This window comes from Crocuta crocuta, unplaced genomic scaffold (genome assembly GCF_008692635.1).
Source record: "Crocuta crocuta isolate KB4526 unplaced genomic scaffold, BGI_CrCroc_1.0 scaffold197, whole genome shotgun sequence".
Taxonomy (NCBI): domain Eukaryota; kingdom Metazoa; phylum Chordata; class Mammalia; order Carnivora; family Hyaenidae; genus Crocuta; species Crocuta crocuta.
The window spans coordinates 5,053,000-5,074,194 of record NW_027532002.1 but is presented as its reverse complement, the minus strand read 5'-3'; the positions used below and the strand labels follow the sequence as shown (position 1 = coordinate 5,074,194).

The following is a 21,195-nucleotide window of genomic DNA, read 5'->3' as shown; positions in this document are numbered from 1 at the left end:
CTCAGGTCATGATCTCGTGGCTCATGGGTTCGAGCCCTGTGTTGGGTTCTGTGCTGACAGCTCAGAGCCTGGAGCCTGCTTCAAATTCTATGTCTCTTTCTCTGCCCCTTCCCTGCTTGTGCACACACATGCTCCCTTTCTCTCTCAAAAATAAATAAACATTAAAAAAAAACCCAGCATCTGGTGTATAGTCAATAAATGCTAGTTTGTTCTAATGTCGTCATTGCTTTTGGTATCATTATCATTATTGGAAGCTCACAAGTGGCCCTTGCTGTGAGCAGGTATTATTATACACATTTTACAGAGATAGTGGAAGGTTAAGTAACCTGGCCATGGCCACTGAGAAGTGAGAGGCACAGCTGTAACATGAATCCAGGTCTGTCTGACTGCAAACCCAGCTTGCCACAAAAGCTCCAGAGACTCTGAGCTTCCTGCTCTTTCCTGTACAAGGTAACAAACTCCACGCCCTTGTGCCCTACCTCATCTTGTTCCCTCTGTCTAAGAAGTCCCTGTCTCCCATCTGACCAGCAAACTTCAGCATTTAAAGCAAAGCTCAGGCATCACCACCTCTTAAAGCTTTCTTTGACATTTCTCCATTCCACAATCCCCAGATGCAACAAGGCTAATGTCTTTTTTTGACATGATCCTTGTGCATTTTATCAGCCATGCTCAGAATCATTTCTGAGGATGTTCATATCCCCTATGAGACTGTGGCCTTCCTGTGGCTTTTCCATTTCTAAATTCTCAGTGCCAAGCACAGCGCTTAGCACATAATTACTAGCCAATAAATATCAGTTGCCTTAAATATTAAGAAATCATCAACAGTATGCACAAGGAAGTGACCAGATCATCCTGGTACTTTTCTGGTTTTAAAACCTAAAGCTCTCCATGCCAGGAAACCCCTCAGTCCCACGCACAGTGGTCACCCTAATGTATATACTTTCTCACCTATAGATATTCAGCCATATACTATAGGGACAGATCCCGGACAGACCTGAGCCCAAGCCCTGCCTACTACAGGGACAGTACGTATGGAAGACTGACGTTCCAGTCCACCCATTTGGGCAATAAGCCCTCAGGAATGTGCTGGGATGCTAATAGGTATTTCCCCAGTGGAGAGGCAGGCCCTGGCCAGAGTCTCCAGAACAGCAGGGAAAGGCCTGAAAGGTATAAATCTCCCCAGAAAATGGCCTGAGCAAGCCTCTGGATGCTTCTGATGGGATCCTAATGGGGCCCACAGCCCAGGGAGGTGTGATCAGCGGCAGCTGGAAGACCACAGAGGCCCTGTTGTGAGAGCTATCCTCATAGATGTGGTTCTTTGCCAGTGTCCATGCATCAGGTCATCAGCATCGTGAAAAGGGCCATTCGCCAGTGAAACTGTACTCACCATTCTGTTGTTTTTCTCCTGAGGACTTCTCAGCTTTGGAATTTTTCCCACGAGGGTTGTCGCTTTTGTTTGTGCGAGTTCCACTGACTTGATTCTTAGCTTCCCCAGATGTCTTTTTCTCAGCTTTGCCAACCACGCCTTCTTCAGCCTGGCTTTTCGCTTCCATTTCCTTTTGCTTCTCCTCTGCGGCCAGGCGAGCTTTTTCCTCTGCCTCCTTCTTGGCCTTCTCTTCTGCACCCATGACAAGTCAGGAAAGGCACAGAACAGATAAAAAGAGGTCACACTATTAGGAAAATTGCCTCTTTGAATAAGACCAAGCATTTTCACTGAGTGTTTGGGGTATATTTTTGGTTCATTCACATCAGATTAGTGTGTGTATTCAGGAAACCAATAAAATTGGCTTATGGTGATGTCATTTCTGAACTCAGTGGGTTAGAAGAAGAGGCTTGGAGAAAGTAATAACAGTAATAAGGATAATAATTAATAAACTAAGATTATAATTGGCATTTTCAGTATTCTCGTCAATGACTTCTCGAGTGTGTCCTCTGTGCCAGGTATTATGCTAAGTGCTTTTCTTTCTTTTTTTTATTTTTTAACATTTATTTTTGAGGGAAAGAGAGAGAGCACATGCAGGCAAGTGGGGGAGGGATAGAGATGGGGGAGACACAAAATTGGAAGCAGGTTCTGAGCTGTCAGCCTGATGCGGGACTTGAATCCATGAACCAAGAGATCATGACCTGAGCCGACAGACACGTAAGTCAGACACGTAACCTACTGAGCCACCCAGGCGCCCGGTGCTAAGTGCTTTTCAAGGAGTACTTCTGTACATTCTCAAAACACCTTTAGGCAGTAGTTACTATTACTAAAACCATATTTTATGGAAGTGAAGTCAAGGCTCAGGGATACTACAAAACTCTCCTGCGGACACTATAAAAATTGGAGTTTCATATAGACCTGTTTAGGATCTAGAGTTTAAACGTAAACAACTGATTACAAAATGGAAAGATAGGAAAAATAATTGCCACTAGAATAATACTGCTTCAGGCCACTGTTTGTGAATTTAAAGGTAGGAAAGGGATAATTAGGCCTTATAAAAAACATGGTCTTCAAACTGTCCACAAGTTTAGAGGTGGCCTTTAGTTTGTCCAGGTCCCCTGGTCTGTATCTTCCCCTCTGATGAGAGATGTCAGCCTTATTTCCAATTCTGTTTCCTATGAAAGGGTCTGGCTCTATGTTTCATCAAAAACATAGCATAATTGCATATGGTCAAATATTCATGAAAAGCCTGGTTGGTTCATTTGACTAATATTATTGAGCAACTACAGTGTCAAGCACCAATTTAAGCACTGGAAACGTAGCAGAAAGCAAGAATTATGGAATAGAAAAGATCATAATTAGGTAAACAAGTCACTAAGATCATTTCAGGTGGTAAAAAGGGTTTTACAAAAACAATAAAGCAAAGTAGTATGATGGAACATGATAAACATAAGGGGGGGAGGTGACATCGGATCAGGAGGTAAAGAAAGTGCTATATGACCAAATTCTTAATGATGAATTGCTGGCCATGCAATAATTAGGGGAAACAGCATACGAGGCAGAGGAAATTAAAAATGTCAAGGCCATGAGGTAGGAACAAGTGTAGAATGTCAAGGGATATGGAGTTATCAGTATGGCTAACACAAATTTAGAAGAGTTTAGCGACAGATGATGTAGGCAAATGACCAAGGAAGGACATGCAGAGTTGAGATCATGTGGGGCCTTGGAGGCAATGGAGTGGTGTGGGTTGTAGGAAGTAACACACACCTAACAGAGACCAATCACCCCATTTAGCATTCAATTGACTCAAAAGGCCTTCCAGATTGTGCCATCCATTATACAAAACATTATTTAGTTTTTTAACTCTAGATGTGTTAAAAATATCCCACACCTCATTGTTATCGGGGGTCCTCTTGATTTCCCTTGGTTAGTATTGATCCTGAAAAAACTAGGTTTCACAGACAACAAGTTTGTTTTTAATCTAATGGACACCAGAATGTTTATTTCCCCCTGTTTTAGCTGGTTAAGAGCACAAAGCCCAAATCTGATCCAGGTTCACATGTCCACGGAGCTCTATGGCACTGTATTTTGTGGATGTCTATGATCTTTGGCTTCATTTGGCTTTTCCTGCCCCTACATTTGCCTGGTTCAAATGTCCTCCTTAATAACATTATGAAGTCTTCATTAATCTTTTCATTGATTCATCTATCCATCTATCCAGCTCAATGGCCTGGTCTCACCTCAGACAAATAAAAGCATATTCTGGAGGGAGAGGGGGCAAGAATAAGGTATTTTAAATGCTCTCCAGATGATTCTAACATGCAATCAGCAATGACGAGCACTGATTTAAATTTTAAATGTTTGCCGTTCACTATTTCCTGACATTCTACTTCCCAAGAGGATGCATTTATACTTTACAATGAAAAGGCAAGGAGAGATTTCTTTACAAAATAACATAATTATGCGCATGTAGAGTATGATATGTCTTCTGACATCTACCAGAAGGTATAACTAAAGAGTGAGAGGATGCCCTTGCAGAAAATGGTGAAAAGTCATTCTCAGTGGACTACAGGATCACAGGAGGCCCCCTGGAATGTTCACTCAGACTTCCTCTCACCCTTGCATAGTGACCGAGAGACAGAGGTCAAATATCAGCTCCATGACTGAATTCCCAGCGCCTGGCACATAGAAGATGCTCACGCAATATTTGCTAACTAAGTGAAAATGTACACAATGGGTGTGATTCACCCTATCTGCCAATGAACCTGACTTGTATACATTCCATCATCTGTAATCAAGACCTGTGTAAAATACAGAAAGCATACAAACTCTAAAGTCCTATCTTGAAAGAGTTAGCCATTTGACAAGTGTTGGTTTCCTTAACCACTAATAGAGGTGGGTAAAAAAAGATGACTGTACTTACTATATAAAGAGGAAAAGTGAGGGGGAGGAGAATCCATTCGCATTTGGGTAGTCGCATTTATGGTCCCCTCACAGAATCTGTGGCAAGCTTTCCATGTTCAAAATATCCACAAATTATGGGCACCTGGGTGGGCTCAGTCAGTTAAGCATCCAACTTCAGCTCAGGTCATGATCTCACGGTTCATGGGTTCGAGTGCCGCATCGGCCTCTGTGCTGACAGCTAGCTCAGAGTCTGGAGCCTATTTCAGATTCTGTATCTCCCTCTTTCTCTCTGACCCTCCCCTGCTCATGCTGTCTCTCTTTCTCTCTCTTTCAGAAATAAATAAAACATTAAAAAAATTTCAAAATATCCACAAGTTAAAAGTAACCAATAAAAACTGAAGGTGTTAAATTCTGGTTTGCTACAGAAGAGCACAAAATATTTGAGCAAGAAAAATTTATTTGACAACTGAGTCAGAATAATTTTCTATGGAAATCTAGCAATAAAAAATAAAAACTGGGGGAACGTACTTTCAGAAACAAGTCTGTTTTTGCTCAACTACAGCTGACAGCAGTCAATTCATGTTTGGATTAATGAATGGGAGCTCTATGACACCACAGTCAGATCCCAGGGGAGCCTGCCCTACTGTATGACTCCTGTCCCTGTGGCAGTTGAGTTCCAGCCCGTGGCTCTGCGATGTTCTTCCACGTCACTACTCTGCTCTGTCTCTCCATGAGTCTGTGAAATACCTGAAATTAGTGTAATCAGCCATCAGCACTCAGTGATACTACTCAAACTAAGTAGGCAAAAACAGGCCAACATGTAAATAAGAAAAAAATCAGCAGAAGGTATGTTTGTGCCTCTGTAAACAGATTCTTGTATATTTTCAGATATATGAGATACATAAACCTTTCCTACAAAGAGAAACAGTAGGCTGGCGCATAAGTAATTTGTGTTATAAGGTTCCAAAGATAATATAAAGAGAATTAACTTGTCAGGACTTAGATTTAGCATCTGTGGCACTCATAGGCTTCTAGACTAGTAGGAAGCAAATGTCATAGTTCAAATGTATCTCCCTTTGCTTCCCATTTCAGACTCTATGTGGTGATGTGACTCATTATGAAAATGGCCCAGATGAGTGGCTAATGAGATGAGGTAGAGCAAAGCAGAGCAGGGCCCTCATGATCCACAAAGCTCGCTCCTCCTGAGACCTGGCTCTATCCCGCACAGCATGTCTATGCATTCTGGGAGAACTACATTGATTTCATTTCACTTCCCTTTCTGGAATAATGGTGTGTAGTCTCTTGGTTAAAAATGGTATTGGACTAGTTATCCTTTGGTATAATTTTCTGAATTGTCTACTTAACCTACCTACAGAGAGAGAGAAAGAAAAGGAGAGAAAATGAAAAACAAACAACCAAAATACTATATGAATTTTGAATAGTTAGCTCTTAGTTATACACAGAAACAACAGAAAAATATTTCCAGCTATTTAAGGACTCAGAAGGTGTTCACAAAGGATCCTTCTAAAAACTGAAGCCAAAAAGTGTTCCAACGGGGGTGCCTGGGTGGCTCAGTAGGTTAAGCGTCCGACTTCGGCTCAGGTCATGATCTCACGGTTCGTGGGTTCGAGCCCCGTGTCAGGCTCTGTGCTGACAGCTAGCTCAGAGCCTGAAGCCTGTCTTTGAATTCTGTGTCTCCCTCTCTCTCTGACCCTCACCTGCTCACGCTGTCTCTATGTCTCTCTCAAAAATAAATAAAAACATTTAAAAAAAAGTGCTCCAACTGATAGAAAATTTCAATCAATATTAGAAACTCAAGAATGAGGAAAATATATTAATGATGTGCAATAAAACTAGTAAATCTTAGTGTTAAATGGAAATAATTGTTATAATACATATAAAACTTGATGCAAATATTACAAATATTAAAGGTTAATTATAAAATAACAATTCACTTATAATCATCTAGATTAAAAAGCTCATAGTATTTCAACAAAAACTGAGTGATTATGGAGGAAATAAATAAAAATTCAGTAACTCAGCATTTGCAAAGGAGTGTCATTATATACCACGTCTTAATTTAATTTTTTAAAATGTTGTATTTATTTTTGAGAGAGAGAGACAAAGTGCAAGTGGGGGAGAAGCAGAGTGAGAGAGGGAGACACAGAATCTGAAACACGCTCCAGGCTCTGAGCTGTCAGCACAGATTCTGATGTGGGGCTCAAACCCACGAACTGTAAGATCATGACCTGAGCCAAAGTTGCACACTTTAACAGATTGAGCCACGCAGGCTCAGCCATACCATTTCATATTTACATTGATAGACACGTAGATCAATAAAAATGTAAAGGTAATCTCTGATAAAATAAAAATAGTATACATTTTAAAAGACCACATATAAAGCTAGCTGGTGGGTAGAGAGAAGGAATAAATTGATAAAGGGGATTAAAAGGTACAGACTTCTAGTTACAAATAAATAAGTAATGGAGATAAAAGCTATAGCATAGGAAATATAGTCCTACTGCATAATATTGTAATAATATCATACGTTGAGAGATAGTGACTATGCTTATCAAAAAACAACATAAAAAGGCATATGACAAACTAGTGCAGGGCAGAAGTTGCAAGATATTTTGTCAACTGATGAATTATCATCCTTAATATATAAAATTTATTATGAATCAACAATAAAAATATAAACATCTTAATGGAAAAAATGAAGGGGAGATATAGGGAGATACCTCCCACTTCTACTGGAAGATAATATTAGTTAAAAAAAACTTTCCAAAGAGAAATTTGATAATATACGTCAACAGCCTTACAGGTTTTCATCTACTTTGACAGAGGAAATTCCACACCTAGAAACTTATCCTAGATAAACAGTCATACGTAGGTTCAAAGACTTTTGAACTTGTATGTTTTTAATAGTGTGACATACAATAATGAAGAACTGGAAAACAAAATGTGTAGAAATGGAGGAATGATTCAGCTATGGTATCACATATAATGCAGACATTTAAATCATACATTCCAAGAATATTCAGTATCAAGATAAAGTGCTCAAAATAGAAATAGTAAAATGAGGGGCACCTGGGTGGCTCAGCCACTTAAGCATCTGGCTCTTGGTTTTGGCTCAGGTCATGATCTTGTAGTTTTGTGAATTCAAACCCCACATCAGACTCTGCACTGGCAGCATGAAGCCTGCTTGGGGTTCTCTCTCTCCCTCTCTCTCTGTCCCTCCCCACTCACATTGTCTTTGTCTCTTTCAAAATAAATAAATAAACTTAAAAAAATGTTTTAAAATTAAATAGTTAAATTAAATACAGGACAGTATTATACTATGATTGCAACTTACAGGGAAAATATTAATACAGTAAAAATTTACATATATATGATAAATAAAATAAAAACAAATTACATCAGAATGTCACCAATAGCTATATCTGGCTGGAGAGATTTGGAGTGATTTTTATTTTCTTCTTTATATATTTTATTTGTATCAGCATTGTAACCTAAACACAAATAACTCTTAAACCAGAAAAATAATGTTTAAAAAGTATTAAATACTAAACAAAAATTGATTAATATTGGGGCGCCTGGGTAGCTCAGTCAGTTAAGTGTAGACTTCAGCTCTGGTCATCATCCCATGGTTTGTGAGGTCGAGCCCCATGTCTGCTTCTGTGAGGACAGCTCAGAGCCTAGAGTCTACTTCAGATTCTGTGTCTCCTTCTCTCTCTGCCCTCCCCCACTTGCCCTCTGTCTCTCTCTCTCTCTCAAAAACAAACATTAATTTTTAAAAAAAAAAATTGATCAATATTGATCAGACTTGCAAATTGTTAAACCTACATATCTTTGTTTGGGAATAATAATTTTCAGCCCTGAGAGCTGTTAAGAAATATTGGTTTAATCTTTTCTAACAACTACAGGTTTTGGTCTAGCTAGCTTTGTAAATCAGGCTGGTTAATAACACCAAGACTTGAGATCCCATTCTAATCCATTTGACAACAACATAGGTTCAAGAGCTCCATACAAGCCAGGCTTTCTTGAGATCACGGTTTTCTGATCGAAAAGAACAAGAAGCAAAACAGCCTGGGATAATCCAGTACAGACTGATCCCCAGTGGAAAAAGAGATGCAAACTGAATTTCTTAGCACCAGTGAACTAGTCAACAGCATTACTGGGAGGCTGAAAATGTAATAAAGTATTAGATATAGATTAGTATTTTTACCACTGTCTTCTTAACTCTGCATTCAAACCTCTAACTTTCTTTTCCAATTTGTTAAAATAGCAGCTATGAGTTATCAGGCACTAACTACATGTATGCTCCGTTCTCAGTGCTTTTCATATATTATTTCTGTTTTTTGCATCAGCTCTGTGTTGTGTATCCCAAGAAGGTAACTTTCTCAAAGAATCTACATAAATCTGCCAAAGAGCACAGTGCAAGTAGGGATTCAGTTCTCTGTCTCCCCACTAACTGAAATTTGCTTTGATACTCAAAGCAACTATTCTCCCATAAAACATACATAATCCAGGCTTTGTGCCTCTGTCCATTCCCTTTCTCCTTGTTCCCCATTTTTAAATATAACACCTCCTTCAAGACTCAACCTCAGGCATCCTTGAAGTCCTGGCGACAGGATGCCTTCCAAACACCCAAAAAAAGCAGGTTTAGGGATAAACCTAAACCTATTATGCTTCCAAAATAGCTTAACCATATCTCCATCAGCCTACCTAACATTTTGTAAATAATAGCTTTTATTTGTCTGTCATTCTTAAAGGGCCAGGTTTCTCCTGGAAAGGAAACTAATGCTCCTCCAGGTCATTAGTTTCAGAAGGTAACTTAAGGAAGACAGATAACTGCAAACAAATTATTTTGAAGTACCTCTTTAGACTGTGTGTTGTCAGGAATTGGATTTTCAAATGTAATGAGTGTAATTGATTATAAGAGAGGGCTTCTTTTGAGATGATGCAGTAGCTGCCACTGCTGCTTGCAATGCCTGCCAACAGGGAGAATTTAAATGTTTAAAGCATCTGAATACACTGTGAGAGGCTACACTTAAAGTAGGGAAGAGGAGTTGGCTCCGTAGCTCAGGGCGCAACATCTGTCCTGAAATGATAAGGGCGCCATTATGCCTTAAAAGTGCCATAAACATAAATATAAAATATAAAATATAAATATAAATATAAACTCTTTGCCCCAACTGAAATGAGCAGCCACTTGGACAGGATTTTGTGGACAAGCCACAGTGGCTGGCATTTGAATAACTCCAGCAGTGAGGTCTCTTCTCTCCCACACTGGAAGAAGCAGCCCCTGAAGTATGAGAGGACAACACGGCCAGAACATGTTCCGCCCAGCCACTCCCACACTCTTCCAACGTGTCATGCAGGCACTGGTGCATGAAAGTGTCCGTGTTGTGTTTGAGAACAGAACTCTCTTTCCTTGTTATGAGGATCTGGGGCCAGGGGCCAGTGGGTGCTAGTGACAAGGGCAAATCCTTGAGCGCGCTCCCATTCTTCCTTTGAAAGAAACTCTGTGGTAACGCCCCCTGCCCTCAAGAGACAGCGTGCTTTGAGCACTAGGATATCTGGTATTCATCTCTGTACTCTTGGCACATAGTAGGCATTCAGTACATGTTAACAAGCACTGACTATTATTGTTGAAGTCTTGCTTCCACAAATCCTATTGAGATCAGCCCCTCACTGAGCTCCCTGCTGAGCTCCAAGAGCCAATTATGTTTACCTGCCTCTCTGGGATCAGGCACCTCAGCATCACACCCTTATTACCTCAGGTACGTCTTCCTCCCTAGACTATAGGGTGAGCATGTAGTATGTATGGATCATGTAGTATGTGTTCAATAAACACAAATACTCATATGAGCAAGTGGATTTCAGCTTTCAAAAAACACACAGATTTCATTCTTTTTTATTTACAGTACCAACAGTCATGACTTTTTTGATAGGAATTTTGATGTTGGCCTCAGCAAATTTTACCTGCAAATCACCTTCATCTCAGAAGATTAGTCTGACTTATGACTGAAGACAAGTTGAGAACGTGAAAGGAAGATAAAAATGTATGCAAGGATATTAAAGCTCACTCTGTCCCAGTGTAACGGCAGGAATGGCTATTGGCCAGGCTTTACTTAGATAAAGGAAAAAACTAAGGCCTCACAAGTGTGTCACATGACATGAAATGAGAATGACAGGGTGGTCTAGCAGAAACCAAGGAACATCAACACCCATTCTCTGTAGACTCTTTATACCAAAAGGAGGAATTTAGTCACATAGCACAAAGGTCATGCTGCAAGGGGGGCTCAGTGGGCTGCCTCATTTTATCACATACTGAGTATCATATACAACGAACAGCAAAAGATGGTAGATCCTAGCATTCAGCCATTTGGATCAATATCCTAATTGTGCTTCACTTGCAATACCTATAATCAAGGTGGCAATGCCTTGTTTTTAAAGTGGATTTGGGGGACGCCTGGGTGGCTCAGTCGGTTATGCGTCCAACTCAGCACAGGTCACGATCTCACAGTTCATGGGTGAGAGCCCCGCATTGGGCTTTGTGCTGCTAGCTCAGAGCCCGGAGCCTGTTTCAGTTTCTGTGTCTCACGCTCTGTCTCTCTCACTCTCAAAAATAAATAAACATAAAAATTTTTTTAAAAAGTGGATTTGGACAGATCTCCAGGAAGGTTCTCCAGTAGCACGTTACCTTTGGGCACCTTGGCCCTCCATCTCTCCCGATTGATGTGCACCACCTCAGTCCAAGTGGCTTTAAAACTCTTATAGTCAACAGGGATGACAGAGCTGTTGATGGGCGCGCTTCCTTCTGAGCCAGTGCTCTTGACACCTGATCGCTTTGCATCTGCCGAACTGATGCTGTTCAAACTGGAGATCAAAAGGTCATACCAAAGAATAGGGTTAGTATTTGAAAAAAATATGCCAATGAGCAAGCCCAAGAAAGGAGTGATCAACACTCCACAAGTTACTGCTGTGATATTTCTAGGTCCTGAGGTTTGGAATTCCTCTTTCCATATGTGAGAGATGGGAAATTCTGTATTCTCAGCAGGGGAAAGAGATCAAGATTTCAACTTCATGAATATCCATACCCCCCATATTTCTTCTCTGTTGATTGGTATCTTCTTACTCAATATGACTAGAATTCCCTCATATGAATCTTCTGGCTTCAACTCTCTGGAGTTAACTAATTTGAAATCAGGCTCCTCCTTAGCTCCACGCTGCACCCACCTGCTTCTACACTGACCACTTTTCCAAGTCACCCAGCCACTTGCTCCTCTTTATCTTCAGCTCCACCTCCCCCTGTACTTGAGAGCCTCTGACCCCAGGATCCCCAAGGCCAGAGTAAGATGATTTCCTTGTATTCTCGGGGGAAGCTGAAAAAGCACAGACATCTTAGAGATGGTTGAAAATGAGACATGCAGAAGACTTTTTTTAAAATGAATATTGCTTCAAGCTTTATGAGACTGACACACTACCTACTGCGTTAAGGAGGTACCTTGCTTCAAGCTTTAAACATGGGCATTTTTGCAAATACAGGAAGTGTCACCTCCTGGGAAACTTTAAGGTATCATCCACTTCCAGGTGACATGAATGCAAACCCGCTGACAACCTTGGCTGACTAGATCAGCAGGATACGTTTCAGCCCAGTGCTTGTGGGGCTGTGGGGCAGGGGACCAGGGAGAAGGCTTCCATCCTCCTTGTTAGCGGCCATCACTGGGTTCCTTCATCTTGCGCATCCCTGGGATCTCACTGTCCTAACATTCCTCTTACCTTCCCTTGTTCTTGCTCTTTTCCTATTTTTCCCATTAATTCCATTTCTTCCCTTTCTCCTTTACGACAAAGCCCCAGGTTTCACACAGACAAGTGGGGGAGGGGCAGGAGTACTAGCAGTGGTGTAGGCATTTCCTCTGTGCTTGATCCTGTTATAGGGGCTTTATGTAGACTGAGTAACTCACTTCATCCTCTGTCCAACCTAGGAGTATTACAACCCACATGGGGAAACTAAGAAAACTCGCCTGAGATGGTACAGCTACAACATAGTGGGACTGGGATGTTTAACCTGGTCTCTGACCGCAGAACCTGCCACTAATCTATGCTCAATATAATGACACTGTCAGAGGGTGACTTATAATTTCCAGGGTTTTTTTTTCCTTCCTCCACTTCATTCTCTTCCTGAACCTAGAAATGAAAGTGAGTTTCATTTCTTGGGATGATTCTGATCAAGGGCCCTTTCTTTTTGGGGAGCAAGGGCTGTCTGGGCTCAGGAAATCAAAGTGCTGTGGTGGAAGGTGCCATGAGCAAGTGCACTGAAAGAGAGACTGGGGTGGGGGACCAATACTGGGAATGCTCCGGTCATGGTGTGGACCTTGGTCATTCCCTTCCCAGCCAGCCTGGGGAGTACAGACAATACAGCTTCAACTCCTCTGAGATAAAGAAAGAGGCAGACATCTCTCTTACCAGACAGGAGGGCAAACATCATTATGAGAACCTCCCATCTCTCCCAAAGGAACAACTCTGTCCTTGTGGAGAGGCCGACCCGACCCTCACCCTTCAAGCTTTTGCACTGACCTTGAACGTCTCTGTCCTGTCCCACCAGTTTGGGAGGTTTCATCAATTAAAGGACTCACGATCTTTTCGGTCATGTCCGTGAGCACCGTGAAGGTGGGTTCCACAATGAAATCAATAAAACCTAAAAAGAGACAGCAACGCTTCAGAGGAACTACATATAAACTGGTCCTTACGATATTTTCCTATGGAAACTGATGAATCTTATCTTTCTTTTAAACTTCATCTACAGAGGAGCTCCAGATCAGATCAAGAGAGAGTAGGTTGTTCTTATTCATTTAATATATTCCTTGAGTTGACTATCATGAGTGAGTTCCATCTCTCCTATGTAACTTTCCCATGAGTTTTTAGTATATGCTTCAATAACATGCTTAAGAAACTCATATTCAACCACCACTGTGTAATAAATGCTGTGGTTAGTGCTGTATAAAAGATGAAGATGTATAACACTATCTGCCTACCCACAAGCAGTTTACAGTAGAGATTAAATGAGCACAAAAATGACCCAGAAGGTAAATGGAAAGGGTCAAAGGAGAAGCCCAAATAAGGCCCCTGGGAAGGTAAGGGAGGAAGGATATTTTCCCTCTCACTGAGAGGCCTGTGAATTGCTTTAGGGAAGTTGTGATGTTTGAGCTAAGCTCTAAGGCTCTTCACTTCAGGTGGAAGGAGTGGAGTAAGGAAAGTGACAAGGATAGGAAAAGTGCAGGATGTGTCTGAGAAATGACTGAGGCTTAAGGACTTTTTGGAGTTGGAAAGGGAAAGCTTGGGAAAGCAGGCAGTCATCAGCTCGGAAAGGAAGGCTCCGAAGGGTGGAGCTAAGGACTTGAGACTTTGGTGGGTTCTCGACACTCCTTGACATGTTTGGGCATCAACAGAGTTAGATTTTTTTTTAATGTTCTTTGGGAAAGTTAATTTGGCAAGAAGGATGGGAAAGGAGAGAGCAGGAGGGGCTGTGGCTGGGGAAATCATTTTGGAAGCTGTCGAGAAGGAAGGTAAGGAAGCTAAGGAAGGGGGGATCCAGTGCCATTGTAAAGCAGAGGTGTGGTGAAGGCACAGGTTCATGCACTGCCAGAGTGGTGCAGTCTCCAAGTAGGAACTGTCAGAGATCTCCCACAGCAAAGGCAGAGAACACAGAGATTAGGGTGGGGGGAGGATGTGGCTTGGGAAAAAGATGATGGGCTCAGCCTTAGATCTGCTGACTATGAGGTGCAGGGGACACATCCAGAAGGGAGAGGGCAAACAGAACTGGGAGAAACAGGGCTGGACACTGCAACAGAGGTTAGATCTGGAACTGTATCTCTGAGATACAACCATGTTGGAGAGACAGTTGATGTTAGGCTGGAGTCACTGTGTCAATGGCTCAAAAATGCCTGAATGTTCTGTGACATATTAGGAGAAAATATAGGATCTGAAGCTCCTGGTGGTAGTTCATTACACAGCCATGTGAAAGTTAGAAGGAAATGAAATACCAATCCAATGAAATACAGTGTTTGGTACAAATGTTTATTGGTTTTCATAATGACTGAAGTGCGGGTGGTCCTGACATTTAATGCTCAGCAATGAAGGACGCTGAAAGCCTTATAATGTAATTGACAAAACAAGGATTGCCCCAAATGCCCAGAGCATCCTGATAAGGAAACACTGATGGCTGAATTTGTATTAAGTTAATTGAGGTATAATTTTATAATTTCAGCTTAAGCCGAAACTTAAGTGTTCCATGATGCTATTTCACCTTTTTGCTTTCTCACAAGTCAAAGTCAGCATGTCCAAACCAGAACTAACTCATCAGCTTTTCTCCAACCCTCATAAATGGGACCATGGTCCAATCACTTAATCTGGATCGCTGCCTTTACATTAGCTTTGCATCCAGCTGAATCCTTACTATGTTATATCCCACCTTTTTCCTGGAGAGTCTACGTGCTCCCTCAATTCTGACACTCATCATCTCTTCCCTGTAAGCCTACAGAAGACACCCAGCTGATTTCCTTGTCTCTAGTCTTACTCAAAACCCTCCAAGCTACAGACAGAGAAATCTTACTAAAACAGTGGTTGACAAGTTTTTTTCTGTAAAGGGCCAGATAATAAACATTTTAGGTTCTATGGGCCAAATCTAAGACAGTTACTTAACTCTGACACTGTAGTGCGAAAGTAGCCACAGACAATATGAAAATATTGTGCTTAGCTTTCTTATAATAGAACTATTTACAGGATGAAGTGGTAGGCCAGATATGGCTCCCAGGCTACAGTTTGCTGACTCTCATTCTAAAGCATCAATTTATATATTTTAAATCTTACTTAAAACTCTTTGGATATGTCCCGATTTTCTCTCCATACATTTCCCTTTCTTCTTCATACTCTCTGCCCACTACTCCAACCATACAGAATTATTTATAATTCCCTGACCATACTAGGTTGTTTTAAATTTCCCTGTTTCGTATATGCTAATCCCTTGTTTGGAATGCCCTTCCACCTACATCTTATATGCCTCTCACCTACAGCACCATTTGCCTAGACACTGCCTACTTATTTCTTAATCCCCAACTCAAATATTACCCTTCAACAAGTCTTTCTGAGTCTAACAGCCCCCACACACTCTTCTGTGCCTGACTGTACCACATATAAAACTCTATCTTAGCACTGTAACACTCAATTAGACTTTGTTTTCCTAAAGTCTTGCCTACCACCCAATACTGGTTCAATGTCTTTGGGAGCAGATACCATATATAATTTGTATTTGTTCTTTATACCATCTATTATAGTGCCTAGCAGTGCCCCATGCCTGATAGAAACTCAATATAATATTATGAAAAAATTATGAAAAATAGAATTCAAAACACAAATAGAAAAAAAAATCAGTAAATCCTTATTGAATAATTTCAGACTCTTCCAAGGTGGAGACCATTGACGATATTTGATTTATGTGTGATACTGGTACCCTCATAGCCAAGGATTTTTGTAACTCACATATGTTATGGTTATTAGCAGTACAAATTTATCTTTACCAAAAAAAGGTGCTAAAAAGTTTTTAAAAATAAGGAAACATTTAAAGTGAGCCATTCCTGGAATTAGGGTCATCCAGGAAATGGGACTGTCCTGGAAACAGAGCCAGAGGAAGCATCACTGAGGAGAAATGTCAGGGAGACATCGGTGTTGCATGAAGAATGGAGAGGTTGAAATACAATGGGCCTCCTGCCACTGATTCTTATCATGTTGGAAAGCTGAGGCCCCTTTTGTTCTTAGTGGGGAATGACTGACACAGCAGAGCATCACTGTCTAATCTTCCTATGAAACAGCCACATTCCAGGGACATGGATGGGGAGAGAACCTCTAACATTAGCCCCACCAGCCAAATCCAGACGCACAGCACAGCAGAATGGAGCCAGATTCCCAGCCAAAGGATCACTGGGAGCTCTGAGCTTACTTCTAAGCACCCCCAGTTTGTTTTTTCTTTCCATCCAAAGGGCGGTCAACACGTACCCACTTGCGACTGAGCAACCATCGTTGACTTTCTGTCACAAAGAGGAGAAAAAGGCAGCCCCAGCTCTGCTTCTCTGTCACCCTGGAAAAAATAGGAGGTCATAGTATATTAAGATCAGTAGGCAGAGTTGCCCAGATTTTATTTAGTAACGTCAACTGCCATAAAGGCCACTGGTCTTTATTATAATTATTACAATTACATTATGTAATAAGTCCTTCTGGGGCCTGATCCTCCACATAAAAGACACCAAGAGGCTGAAACCCTCTGGGGTCCAATCATTCCATCCAACTGCAAAGGCACATGCTGTTGTATAGAAAGCCTCATCAGGCAGCAATAGGTCTCCCGAGGAAAATAAGAAAAGCCAACGCGTTCTGTGGCCTAGAGCCAAGACTGCAGTCAGAATTCCTGTGTGTTCTCAAGTTTTCATCAACCTGTGGCCTTTCTTGAGCCAGTGAACCCTTCCGCACTGCCCCCAGCTGTGGGTAGTGTCCAAGACACAAATTCGAACTGGACTGATCTGGATTTATTTTGCTAGTATTGCTACCTAAAGCCACACAGAACTGAGGTAAGTGCTCTGGGGTCTTAAGTACAGGGCTCAGTCCATAATGAATAGTGGACCAAAAAAAGAAACAGAATAGATACTTGCTTTTGTTTATCAAGTTTGACAATAATAATTCCCTGACCAATATATTCTCAAACTCACTAAAAACCATCATTATAATAAGCAACTACTACGGAAAGTCTAAATAATAAGGGAGATGATTTTTTAAAACCTGAACCACAGGTGCCTGGGTGGCTCAGTTGGTTAAGCGTCCGACTTTGGCTCAGGTCATAATCTCACAACTCATGGTTTCTGGCCCTGAATTGGGCTCTGTGCTGATAGCTCAGTGCCTGGAACTTGCTTCAGATTCTGTGTCTCCCTTTCTCTCTGCCCCTCCCCTGCTAGTGTTCTCTCTCTCTGCCCCTGCCCCACTCATTCTTTCTCTCTCTCTCTCTAAAGTAAGTAAACAATAAAAAAAATTAAAACCTGAACCAGGAGCTCAATACTTTAGTCACACACCTAGAGGAAAGGGAAAATATGGCAGCTTTCTTATAGTAGTGAAGGTGTGCTGATTCATTTTACTAGGATAGAATTTGCTCAGGTTAATGGCTACTGACTTGGGCTTGAATCTGGCCTTCCTCCCTCTAGCTGTGTGATCACAGGAAGTTGATTTTCCTTCTCCAAATTTCAGTTTTATGTTCTATAAAGTATGGGATAATAATCCCTATCTCATCAGGTTATGATGAGGATTAAATCATGAGGAAATACATGCAAATAAATAAAAGAACTGTTATTGTTTTCTAATAGATATCTCTAATATTTAAGTCAAGATTTGAGAAACATTTAGTGAATTTGCTGCCTCAAACACACTCTGATTATAATAAATATCACTAATTAATAGTAAGTAAAAAGTAACAACAATGACATTCAAAAAGTAGGCCAAGTTCAAAAACTAAATACTTTTTCTTTCTAAGGCATGTTATTGAAGAGAAAGGATGCTGGCTCACACACACATAAGGAAAGGAAGGAAAGGGAATGGGCGTCTGAGGAAGCTGAATGGTGGGGTCACAATAGGTGCTGGGGACATCCAAGGGTCTCAGGAACAGTCCTGAAGTGGCTCAGTTCCTTCTGCACCCTTTCCTGTATAGACACCCCATGGGACACAATGGCTCCTCTGTTTCTGAGTATGCCTTGGCATGATAAAAATATTTATTCCTGAGCTATTTCTTCTTGGGCGGTCTAAAAAGAAGGAAGAGGATTTGTTGTGTAGATGGTTCTGTGGGATACCTCAGCTAAAACAACTAAAACCCACTCTTCTTCCCTATGAATCAGGGATACGAGTTGGTTTTTTGGTACATTTTAATGGGGATGGTTTAGAAGAGGTGGTGAACACTAACCACTTGACTGTTAAGATGTCAGCATTAGTTTGGATTCCGTTACTGAAAAAATACAAGCTATTAAACTACTTCTTAACCCAGGGACTTGTCTGAACCCACATCTATATATCACATACATCTTTTGCATTTAATTGAGCTGGGCAGACTCAGCTATTAAAATCCTATTTTAAAATAGTGGTCATTGAATTCCCTTTGGACAACAGGTACATTTATGAATTGGAAAAAAAATGTGCAGGAAGTAATGTGGAAGGGTGTACTTCTGGTGAATTCAACTTGATTGAAACAATATTGTACGACTTTATAACTACTGGCCCAGGTGCAATTATTCATATACCTTCCTTTTTACTGATGACATCAATATTTTTTAAAAAGGGCAAAAGTCTCAGTACAAAGAATAGCTAGCTTTTTAACTCATTTTTTTAGTTCTTCCAGAACAATTCCAGAAAAATAACTACCATTCCTGCCGTAGTGATTAAGACTAATAAGATTATGTAGTCAATCTACAAAAGGAACACAATGAATATTTGTTAAATGAATGAAGAGATGAATTTGATTAGAAACTCAGATTCCTGGGGCACCTGGATGGCTCAGTTGGGTAAGTGTTTGATTTTAGCTCAGGTCATGATCTTGTGATTCGTGGGTTTGAGCCCCATGTTGGGCTTTGTGCTAACAGTTCAGAGCCTGAAGCCTGCTTCAGATTCTGTGTCTCCATCTCTGTCTGACCTTCCCCCGCTCATATTCTGTCTCTATCTCAAAATTAAATAAACATTTTAAATTTTTTTTAAAAATGAAAGAAACCCAAATTCCTTTGGTTACATTTATGGCAGGCAAGCTGGGGGAACATTAGGCAGTTAGCTGTTCATAAAACCTCCTTTCTTTTCCTTATCTATTTCCTGTCCACACAGCTACACTACATTTCTCAGAATCTCTGCCAGTTAGTGCTAGATAACAAAACAAGAGGAGAGGGGATGCATATCCACCACATGCCCACTTCTCCACGTTCTTCCCTCTTCTGCTGGCTTCAGGTAGGCAAGCAACATGGAAGCCATGTAGAGTCTGGATCTAAAATCACTGCTAATTGTAGACCACCTGCCAATCAAGAAACACTTATCTTATACTTTATATGAGTAATATATGGGTAATAAACTTCCATCTTCTGTATACCATTATATATTTTGGGGTTTGTTATAGCAGCTACATGTAAGCAACAAACCAGTCAAGAGAAACAAAGATTATTATTGTGTTGTAAGTTCACAGGGCAGGTGACATCTCCAGTGAGTCATTCAGGTAAATTGAAGGAAAAGTATCTGCTTGGGGAGGGTAACAAAAGCATCAAACAAAAATGTCACAGCAATGTACACTCTTCTCTCCCAGCGGAAGTTACAAACATAAGGTGGAAGAAAATCACTGTGATTTTTGAATTTAAGACAGCATAGTAAAGACAGCTTTGTCCTTTCTTCCAAAAAATTATCCACTCAAAACAGGAGAGCAAGAAACAGAGACACAAATACTAGGAGAAATCTGTAATCTCAAATCAAACTATATGAGGAATGGCCCCCAAATGTTGTGAATATCAGGAAGGTGTGAAGTAAGATCCCCAGAGAACAGGCCTGTGGCTGCAGATCTCAGATAAAACTTGAAGAACATGGTTCCCCTGGTTCTCTCTGCTGTGAGGAGCTACGCTGGACTCTATTTAGTCCCAAGAAATAGGAGAGAAGGAAAAGATAAATGAGGAAGCACACAGGCATGGCAAGTGGATGGTGGATGACAGAGCTGGAATTGCAAGGAGCCTTATAACTGCTGCTCACTGTTGTCTGGGAAGAAGGAAAGATTAACACACATGCATGCAGCCATGTACACACACACACTATTTCATAAAAGCCCTATAATAAACTATGGAGAATCTCTGCTGATTTAGAATATTGTTGCTCTAGTTTCTTCCTGGCAAGTATCTCCTGCAAATAGTTGTCTAAAAATGATGCATTTCACACAATGACAGTAAATAATAATAATAAAATGAAGAAAGAAGAGGAGGGAAAGGAATAGGATGAGGAGGAGGAGGAAGAAGTAGCACTACTATCACTACCAACAAAAAAATGTTGTGAAAAGATACAAGTGAAAAAGAAAAAATAAGAAGGAAGAAGAGAAGAAACAGAAAATATACAAAAATAACAGACAGGAAACACTCATCAGAAAAAATAGTACCACCGAGTGATGACTAAATATATTGTCATGAACAGAGATTCATGAAATTATCAAGAACAAGGGCTCAGGGAAACAGGAGCTAGCAGAGCTCAGGAAAGATATAGAAAAGAAAAACAGGCCATTGCATAAAGGAAGATTGCATGCCAAGCAACACAAACAAGAGTTTTTCTTGATGGAAACACATTAAGGGGCATGGAGATCAGGAGTGAAAAAAGCAGGCCACACAAATACCACTGATCAAAGAGTTAATGAGGATTTAAAGGAAAAGTGATAGACATGGAAGAGAAACAAAAGACAGGCAACATATGAATAACTGCTTTCCCTAAGGAAGAGAAATAAATAAATGGAAAAGCAAAGCATTCAAAGATTTAATCAACATAACTTGAATCTAGAGAGGAAAAGAATAGGCCAGGTCCCAAGAAAAGCTATTATAGAACAATAATTATTTAAATATATCCCAATACTGTCAGTGGACTTCAAAGGTAAAGAAATGATCCTTTAGGGCACATAAGCAAAACGATACATCACCTAGACATGAAAATAATTACAGCAGGACCTCCAACCCCTCCATAGCAATATTCAAAAGTAGAAGACATTTGAGTGAAATCTAAAAAAGTTCCCAGGGTAAGAAAGTTTTATCCCTGTCCCCCCACCAAAAAAAAAA

At 40.7% G+C, this 21,195-nt stretch overlaps 1 protein-coding gene across 2 annotated transcripts in view; it reads right to left on the bottom strand.

Moving 5' to 3' along the window:
• The window catches only part of PDE1C (phosphodiesterase 1C), a 521,098-nt gene that overhangs the window by 58,053 nt on the left and 441,850 nt on the right, over positions 1-21,195 (bottom strand). For both annotated transcript variants that reach the window (XM_077775344.1, XM_077775345.1), the window contains 4 exons: positions 16,388-16,469; positions 12,914-13,034; positions 11,037-11,212; positions 1,388-1,618 (listed from right to left, as the gene is read on the bottom strand). In XM_077775344.1, coding sequence (XP_077631470.1) covers positions 1,388-1,618; positions 11,037-11,212; positions 12,914-13,034; positions 16,388-16,469 — 610 coding nt within the window. The remainder of the gene's footprint in view (positions 1-1,387; positions 1,619-11,036; positions 11,213-12,913; positions 13,035-16,387; positions 16,470-21,195) is intronic.